Raw genomic sequence first — 10,117 nt, forward strand, 5'->3', positions numbered from 1 at the left:
AGAATAGTACGCGAGAGGATAGACGAGTTAATTAAAGCACAAATTGTAAAACCTAGTAATTCGCCGTTCGCGAGCCCTATAATACTCGTGAAGAAGAAGGACGGCTCAGACAGATTGTGCGTAGACTTTCGAGCGCTGAATAAAAATACGGTCGCGGATCGGTATCCCTTACCCCTTATTGCTGACCAAATCGCGAGATTGCAGAGTGCGAGATACTTCATTAGCCTGGACATGGCTAGCGGATTTCACCAGATCCCCATTCACCCTAACTCGACGGAATATACTGCGTTCGTTACCCCCGACGGTCAATACGAATACGTGACGATGCCGTTTGGGTTGAAAAATGCACCAGCCGTTTTCCAGAGAGCCATTTTCAAGGCCTTAGGCGACCTCGCTTATTCGTATGTCGTTGTTTATTTGGACGACGTTCTAATAATCGCCGACTCAATAGATCAAGCTCTAGAAAGGTTGCACACTGTACTAAACACTCTCGTAAACGCCGGATTTTCTTTCAATTTCGCTAAATGTTCTTTTCTGAAGACGTCGGTACTTTATTTGGGATATGTAATTCGTAACGGAGAAGTTCGTCCAAACCCGGGAAAAATACAAGCTTTGAATTCTTTACCTGCACCGTCGACCGTCACACAGCTTAGGCAGTTTATAGGTTTGGCCTCTTACTTCCGAAAATTTATTCCTAAATTTTCGCAAGTGATGAAACCCTTGTACGCACTCACTTCTAGTAACAAGCACATAACTTGGACGGACAGGCACGAAAAGATAAGACAACAGATAATTTCCGTTCTGACCGACGCGCCGGTGTTAATGATATTTGATCCCAATCGTCCCATAGAGCTACATACCGACGCTAGTTCGGAGGGGTATGGAGCTATTTTAATGCATAGAGTCGAAAAGGAAAACAGAGTCATCGAATATTATAGTAAAAGGACCAGTCCCGCGGAATCTAGGTATCATTCGTACGAGCTGGAGACACTAGCAGTAGTAAGCGCCGTTAAGCATTTCCGACACTACTTACATGGACGGAAATTCTTAGTAGTTACGGACTGTAATTCTTTGAAAGCCTCCAGCAACAAAGTAAACTTAAACGACCGGGTTTATAGGTGGTGGGCTTATTTGCAAACATTCGATTTTGACATCATGTATCGAGAGGGTAAACGAATGGCCCACGTAGATTTCTTTTCGCGAAACCCCGTAGACTTGAATCGCCGTATGATAGACAAGGTCGCAGAGAAAGAGATTAATCTGGCCGAGATCTCCGAAGACTGGCTATTAGCGGAACAACGTCGCGATCCGCAAATCTCCGAAATCGTTAATAAATTACAGAACGAAGAGCTCGCGGAAGATATCGCGAATACCTACGAACTGCGATCCGGTACACTTTACCGTAAAATACAACGAAAGGGCAGAACCCTTTGCTTACCCATTGTTCCGAGAGGTTTTAGATGGTCCGTCATCAACCATGTGCATCAGTCAATTATGCACTTAGGATGGGATAAAACGCTCGAGAAGCTCTATGAGTATTATTGGTTCGAGGGAATGGCGAAGTATGTTCGCAAATTTGTCGAGAACTGCCATGCTTGTAGAGTTTCGAAGGCTAGTTCAGGTAAAATACAGGCTGAACTGCATCCTATACCTAAGACCGGCATACCGTGGCATACGGTGCACATGGACATAACGGGCAAGCTGAGTGGCAAGAATGACTCGAAAGAGTATGTCGTCGTCTTGATCGATGCCTTTACGAAATTCGTGCACTTACATCACACACGCAAATTGGATTCGCTTAGCGTTATCAAGGCACTTAAGTCCGCCGTGTTTTTGTTCGGTAGTCCCTGTCGGATAATAGCAGATCAGGGTAGATGTTTCACGGGCCGGGAATTTCAAGAATTCTGTGCAAGCAAACAAATCAAAGTTCATTTGATCGCGATCGGTGCAAGTAGGGCCAATGGGCAAGTAGAACGTGTTATGAGCACGTTAAAAAATATGTTCACAACGGTAGAAACGACCGGGCGTTCATGGCAAGACGCGATCGGGGAGATGCAATTGGCTTTGAATTGCACCATCAACCGCGTAACCAAATCGAGTCCTTTAGAGTTATTGATTGGTAGAGCAGCAAGACCGTATGACTTATTACTACCTGATAACATCGAGGAAAAAGAAATAGATATCTCCAGTGTAAGACAACAGGCAATAAAAGAGATGGAAACTAGTGCTAGGTATGACAAAGAGAGATTCGATAAAACCAAAGCTAAAGTAGTTAGGTTTAATCCTGGTGATTTGGTACTACGCCAAAATGAAGAAAGGAACCAGACAAAATTGGATCCAAAATTCAGGGGTCCGTTTGTGATATCGGAGGTCCTGGGAGGAGACCGATATACCTTGAAAACACTGGATGGGAAAAGGTCATACAAGTACAGTCATGACAGGTTAAGGAAAATGCCGGATAGTCGCATTCCTGCGGAGTTGGATGTCTGTTGTGATGACGAGAACAGTGACCATGGCGATGTGAGTACCCCGATCCCAGAGGATCGTAGAATTATATGAGCCCAGGTGCGGCCATGGGACGGAGTTCAGTGCGGTCAGGCACTGGGAGTGACGATGTCACGAAGCTGGGAGCCGGTTTAGTACCGACAGCGACGATGTCACGAAGCTGGGAGCCGGTTTAGTACCGACAGCGACGATGTCACGAAGCTGGGAGCCGGTTTAGTACCGACAGCGACGATGTCACGAAGCTGGGAGCCGGTTTAGTACCGACAGCGACGATGTCACGAAGCTGGGAGCCGGTTTAGTACCGACAGCGACAATGCCACGAGGTTGGAGCTGGTTTAGTACCGATAGCGACAATGTCACGAGGTTGGAGCTGGTCTAGTACCGACAGCGACAATGTCACGGATTTGGAGCTGGTCTAGTACCGACAGCGACGATGTCACGAAGCTGGAGCTGGTCTAGTACCGACAGTGACAATGTCACGAGGCTGGAGGCGGTCTAGTGTTGACAGCGATCGTGTTACGAAGCTGGTTATGTAACGAACTTTGAGAGTATGTGCGATTCGAAGGATGAGACCCATTTGGGTGTGAAATCGAGAATGGTCCGTCATGTCATTACGACCCGACTAAAAGCACGCAGAATGCAACTGGCACTTTGAATGCTAATCACAATGACACTAATCTTGTTTCCTTTTGTTTTGTTAACGAAGGTACACCCGAGGACGTGTGATAGTCAGGATGGCCGTGTCGGAGATGAAAGGAAAGCCGAAGCCCTTCCTTGGAAATTTTGGGAACATCCTCTAGTACCTTGGCCTAGATTTTATTATAGTTGTAATTGTTTAAGATTTGTAATAAGCGAGATTGGGTTCGAGGTGACAATCGGTCGCTGAACGTAGCCACGGTCACGGGATGGATGTTTTATCTAACGGAGGTCTGGAGTGGTTGTATGTGTTTTCCGAGAAATGTGGTTGTGGCGGCATGCGGCCTCGAGAGCGGGCCGAGCCACGTGTGATATTGCCTCGGAGGTGCCGATGCAATGGGACATACATTGTATTAGTAATCAAAACTCCAGGCAGAAACTGCCTAGCAACGGCGTTTGGAACTTTCTCGATGCTTCCAACGAGTGTGCCTAGCAACGGCGTTTGGAACCTTCTCGATGCTTCCAAACGGGTATAGAAAACAAAATGCAATCGTACAGGGAGAAAAATCTCCACGAGGCTGGCATTCTTGCGATTGCCTTGGAGAGTGATACATCGAGCGTTTTCGAGGATCGCATTTGCGTCTAAGTTAGTTTCGCTTAGTAAGGAGTTATCCCGGTGACCGTGGATTCGTTTGAACTCAAACATTGCTAATAGTATTATTTAATTTAATTATTCGTAGATCGTATTATTCATTAGGCTTAGTGTTTGTTAGACTTATTATTAGTTGTACTTATTATTTGTTAAGCTTAGTGATAGACCTGTATATACGTGTAAATAAAATCTCGGCTTTGTGAAACGATGGCTAGTCCACATGAAGAGTCGTCGCGCGCCCAAAATTCGAATCCTGATCCGACATATATATATATATATATATATATATATATATATATATATATATACGTATATTCACACGAACAATACTTTTGTCACTTTAAAGCAATATTAATAAATAAATGTTCTAATTGCGGTAGAATAAGGAAAAACGAGCGGCAGACGGAAAATTACTTCGATATTAAGGAAAACTAAAGACCCGTCACTATAACTTTACTGATGACATTTATGAGCAGCCATGTTAGATTTACACGCGTATAGCGACAGGAATATTAGGGATTAATGGAAGTCAGTCGCGAGAAATAAATCATGAAAACACATTGTTAACACTTTTCTTTAATAAAATCTGTGCGCAACTACAAATGTAAAAAATATATATATGTCGGAGATGAAAGAACACCGGAGTCTGTAATTGAACAATTGTAGTTATTCAATCCGATTGTAATTGTTGGAGAGTTGTGATAATGAGCTTGGGCTCGAGGCGACAGTCAGTCGCCGAACGTAGCCGCGGTCAAGGGATGAACGCTTTGCCCAACAAACATATGGAATAATTCTATAGCTCTCCTTAAAAGAAATATTCGTGGCGACACGCGACAGTAAACATTCCAACGGTTTCTGTCCCGTGGCTCGCCACACGCAGACCCTATTCTTCGAGTAAGATGATTGCCAGATGTCGATGCGTCTCCGCAGTACATGTTCGGCTAGCCCGAGGGCCCGTTATAAATCTTAAGGTTTAGTTAACTAAAGTCCTTCAAACAGACAAACAGTCTTTGTCCCAACTACGGGAAGATAGGGGAGACATATTTTTCAACGAGCGGCGTCTCCCACTAGCAACTTTCCCTCGAGGGCGGCTAGCATCTTTTTCTAACCACCGATATGGAGATTGACCAATTAGCAGCAACGTCAATTTCCCTTACTTCCTAAACGAAGGCTTTCCTCGACGAATCCGATGATCTCGTGTCCTTAGACACACCCCAGTATAGTTTTTCCTCTGTGGAATCATCGGGACGGGACGCGCATTCTTTGACGCGCTCCCGTCGACCAAAGAGTAACGTCTTTACGCTCAGCAATTATCGTTTACGAGTCAGACTTAGATTCAGCGAGAACGCCTATCTGTCATCCCGTTGACCGCGGATTCGTTATTGAACCTGGGATCACTGTCACTAGTGTCGCGGACGTCTCAGCGCCGTGATAAATTGTCAAACCTGTGTTATTCATACCTGTGTCAATAAATCGTATCTTCGTTACACCGCAACGATGGCTACCTTCAATGAAGACTCCTCAAACACCGACAACCCTATCCCCCCTGCTTCTCCGACATATATATATAATAATTCTATATTGAAAAAAATATGAAATTAACATGATATATACATTACTACATAAGTTATATATAAAATATGTATATTATACCCTTGCCTACTGACTGATATGAATTTCTTTCGGTCTCGAATGCGTTAAAAGAGAGCGCAAAGAAGTCGAAATTACTTATTGTAATTAGTAAAACGACCTGAGAGGCAGACAGATACAAGAAAGAAGGAATATTATATTAGCGGCATTATCATGTTTTTGCTCTCTTTAATTCTTTCATCGAGACAGACAATCTACAGGTATTAATCGACCAATTTCTCCAAGCTGATAACTTCGAATTGATGTTTATATATAAGAAGTGTTATGTGTTAATCTGTCTAAATGTTTAAAAGGTGTTATAAATTAAATGTTGTTAAACGATACGTAATTGCCTTTTGATCGTAAATTTTACTATCAAGGGGTCTTTTATGTATGCGTAATCATTGTGAATTATAACAATTTATGTGATCGATATTAAAGGTGTTTAAAAGCATGTATTTTTTTCTATATTATTATTCTCCTATATTATTATCCTATATTATTATAGCATTCCTATATTATTATAATATCCAATTACATGTTGATACACAAGATATACAGATTATTATTTATAACGTTTTAGTTTTCTTAATTGAGTCATTCATTTAGTACAAATGATAAGAAATTAGTAATAATTCACAAAAAAAGGATATCGTAGTAGAAATATTATAAAAAAACATTTTCTGTTTTAGTGTAGAGTTACTCCTTCTTACAGACAGTGTCGTACAAATCTGTACGTCTCTGAGAAAATGTAGGTATCCGAGCCCTTACTTCCTCAACAACTTTTAGATCTGATAGAAAAAAGAAACATACGAAGTAATAAGTAATGCTTACTAATAAATTCAACAAATACAAAGGAAGATGGCTAAATCGATAAATTAACGAGACTAAAAATTAATTACATCATGGATCTCTCGCTTTTAATTTTAAGCTGTAAATTACCGATATCGGTGACTGCCATATTCTCTTGAGTTTCCAAATCGTAAAGAATCTTTCCTCAGGGATTGGTCAACTGTGTATGTCCCCATGCGACGTAACTTGCTTAAGGAACACGAGCCGGTGATATGCAGGCAACGTATAATTGATTATCATTCGCTCTGAAACGCTGAAGTAATGACCAGTGCAGTGGTCCAGTGGTCATATTGAATGCCGCTGGATATATCAGCATTTGGCAACCTAACCCAGAGAAGCAGGAAATATGAAGCCACCGAATACCAATTAACTTCGTAGTTGCACGGTTCACATTCCATCATTTCTGAATATGCGAGGACAGTCCTCTTATTGTGCTTTTAATTCTTTTATTTGTTTCATTTTCAGCAAATATACTGGTTTTTTAAATTAAGCTTCTTTTTATACAGAGTTACAGATTATATTAATTTTATATAGAATATATTTAAGAAAGATATTTAATTTTTTGCTAGTTAAGTATTGATCGATTAAGTTACTGTACCTTTGTTCCGATAAATGCGTGCCATTTCCTCGAATCTAATATCATAGCAAATGCCAATACCTATTTTGCAGCCCTTCACATCGAACGTCGTTAGGGAGTTACCAGGACTGAGTGAATCACTCTCTCGAAAAGTAATCTTATTAGGAATGTCGATGTCGAATAGATGTACCTAATAACATAAAAATGTGGTCGCTAATTATATTGCTGCAACTTTTGTAATTTAATATCAAAGTTACCAACTCCTAAACTTTAATTATTTTTTATTTAATAACTGACAGCGTTTTTATCACTTTCTTTTATTAAAAAATCTTATCATTTAATAATGTTTAAAAAGGAGAAAAAATAAGTATAATAATATTTTAAGTATGTGAAAAATTTATACAACAACAAACACATTACAACAAAAATGGGCGTTTCCCGTATCATAACGTATTTTATAAACCGCAAATTATAGAATTGGTTATAGTATACGTATGTACATATGTATATTCCTAAATTATTCCTAGATAGAGTCACTTTCTTCACCCCGATATTTTCAAATTCAAAGCCATAAAGGAATATATTACTTACCTTTCGGTGTTTTGCTATCAAAGTTCCATCGGGACCCCAAATAGTAGAGGTATTGTACAATTTATCGCCCTCTATTTCAGGCATCGTACCACCAACTACATAGATGTTGTTTTCTTTAGCTGCGTTCGATGAAGCAACGCTCGTTTCACCATCAGGAATACTCTCGGCGTATTTTGGAAAGTACTCTGCATTGCAATATTTCAATTAATGAAAAATAACTGTCTTTTGTTCCAACCATAAATTAAATTGAAATGTTTGTCAGTTTTTTATTTTTAAATTATTAAAATAACTAAGTTTTATATTTCGACTTAATTAAATATGCAATTACTTAGCTAATAGTATATATAATAAATTGTTTCTACAGGTCCAAAATGAAAAATGAATATTTAGAAATATTTAATTACGACAATGCTATTTGTGTTAGCATCAGTGGCTTGTTACTCAACGACTTTGCTAGTACTCTTTGAAACATAAAGTTAGTTTTCAATTAATACTTATACTAGAGGCGGAATTATAAATGCAAAATAATTGATAATACTAATTTATAAGTACCTAATTATTAGTATGTTAAAAAATATATTTATACAAAAATCACGATAATCATGAAAATGGGGAAATCCTATATTCTCGAATCAATTCACAATTTATTTTGTATATTAATTAGATTCCGCGCTCATCAGTACGTACTCACTGGCGACATCGAGAAAATGTATCGGCAATTCCTCGTACGACCAGAGGATCGGAAATATCAAAGGATATTATGGCGCAGCGCGAGTGGAGAAACAGAAACATATGAGCTTAACACCGTAATACTCTTATCATAGAAATAGAAGCAGTCCTCAATTCCCGCCCGCTAACTCCTATCTCCACCGATCCAAATGATCTCCTAGCCCTCACTCCCGGACATTTCCTCATTGGCGATTCATTAATGTGCTTACGTGATCGAGATTTCAGAGACATTCCATCGAACCGACTCTCCAAATGGCAGCATATCCAACAGCTTAAACAACATTTTTGGAACCGCTAGCATAAGGAGTATTTGAACGAGCTAACCAACCGCAATAAATGGAGCAAGGGTGGACACAGCATCCAAAAGGGCACAATCGTCATCCTCAGAGAGGACAACGTTCCCTCCATGCATTGGCCTCTGGGCCGAGTTATCAAGGTTCATCCAGGCGCCGATGGTGTCATCCGGACAGCTACAGTTCAGACGGCAAAGAGCATTTTGGATCGGGGCGTCAAAAGGCTTGTCCCACTGCCAATTCAACCCGATCTCGAGAAACCCGAACAACTAGCCACCGAGACGAAATAAGATGGGAACTTCAACCACACCTCGCTAGTTTGATCGGTACCCTCTCAACGGGGGGAGAATGTTACGCCATGCGGCTTACCATAGGTCATATTCTTAACTATCGATCGCGGCACTATAATGTCGCAGACGGATCGTCGCGTCTGCCCGGCAAACAAACATTGTAATGGCAAGCGCATGGTTCATTAAGCAGGGCGACTTCCAGAAACGTCGACTCGTGGCCCGTATTTTACCTCGCAGTAAAAGAATGTGGCGTGATCCGAACGTAGTGGGGGTCGCCTTCCAGAAAAAACGAAAAAAATCGAAAGGCGTTCAGAACTTTTCGAGAAGTCGAACCGTCAACACATGTGGTATGTCGCGCATTACTTATCAACCAAAACGCAGTTACATTTTTTTTGTTCCTTTTATATCTTTCTAGTTAATAAGTTGTTGAAATAAACATTAATTTATTTGTGTTAATTCTGTGGAATTTCATTGAACTACCCTTATTATCATAATCGAAATAAGGGGATCGATCAGTTCGTGGCGTCGATTATTTAATCGTAACGGGAACTTACAATTCTCGTTGACGTGCTATTTCGCGATCGCGTCTCTCCGCGAACGGTCGAAACAAAATGATTCACTAAAAACTGTCCTGAATTCCTAAGAATTTATTTACCGCAAAACTGACAAAGTGTTTATTTAAAAAATGAGGTTGAAGGTAGTCCTTTTCTTTCATTTCATTCATTTTCATTTTCTTTCTTAAGTATGGCTAACACAATATCTAATCAATTAAAATTTTATATTTTCACGTGAAAAGTTTCTTTAGATAATTATTATCAACATGATGACTAACTCTTACGGATTAATACGTGTCTGTAGGGCAATCCGGTGGACTTGATCGGCTTTTTACTTCGAAAGTTGAGTAATCGGTGTCGCTTTCTTACGCATCTTTGAACTGTATAAATGTTTTAAAATTGTTTGATCCAGAATGTACCACACCGGACAATCAAGAAGGCAGGTGCCTTGACTACAGAAAATGTAAACCTCTGCAAGAAATATGGCAGATACAGTACCGTACAGCCACCGATTTTTATAGACGATCAGTGTGCAGATACCAGGGCAATGTTACGATCGTTTGCTGTCCGAACGATCCAAACAAAGAGAAGAGAGAAATTTTAATAAAAACTGTGTACAAGTATAAGGCTTTGCGACCACCATACTGTGGTTTTAGCAACGTCTCTCATACCAGGGTGGTCGATGGTAAACCAGCTGAACTTGGTACGTTTTATGTCTTTCTTTCCGATTAATAATAAGCCATTTACTGCAAAGAATGAACTTTAAAGGCATTAAACAGCACATCAATGTACATTTCAATTAGACTAAA

General features: G+C 40.2%; 1 protein-coding gene across 1 annotated transcript; it reads right to left on the reverse strand.

Annotated features, from left to right (window-relative positions):
* Positions 1-5,857: 5,857 nt before the first annotated feature.
* LOC143304829 (omega-amidase NIT2-A-like) lies at positions 5,858-7,594 on the reverse strand. Its single transcript, XM_076627317.1, has 4 exons — positions 7,443-7,594; positions 6,873-7,041; positions 6,365-6,598; positions 5,858-6,213 (listed from the first exon to the last, which is right to left on the reverse strand). Exons 1-3 carry the CDS (start codon positions 7,524-7,526, stop codon positions 6,465-6,467), a joined length of 387 nt encoding a protein of 128 aa, XP_076483432.1. The 5' UTR covers positions 7,527-7,594; the 3' UTR covers positions 5,858-6,213; positions 6,365-6,464.
* Between the last annotated feature and the right edge of the window lie 2,523 nt (positions 7,595-10,117).

The sequence above is a fragment of the Bombus vancouverensis genome, unplaced genomic scaffold (assembly GCF_051014615.1).
Source record: "Bombus vancouverensis nearcticus unplaced genomic scaffold, iyBomVanc1_principal scaffold0057, whole genome shotgun sequence".
Taxonomy (NCBI): domain Eukaryota; kingdom Metazoa; phylum Arthropoda; class Insecta; order Hymenoptera; family Apidae; genus Bombus; species Bombus vancouverensis.

Excerpts from the sequence above, each read along its gene's own strand:
- LOC143304829 (XM_076627317.1), bottom strand. The coding sequence starts at position 7,526 with ATGCCTGAAATAGAGGGCGATAAATTGTACAATACCTCTACTATTTGG. Across the intron at positions 7,042-7,442 it reads TGATAGCAAAACACCGAAAG|GTACATCTATTCGACATCGA; the intron begins GTAAGTAATATA and ends TTATGTTATTAG. Across the intron at positions 6,599-6,872 it reads ACGCATTTATCGGAACAAAG|GTTGCCAAATGCTGATATAT; the intron begins GTACAGTAACTT and ends TCTCTGGGTTAG.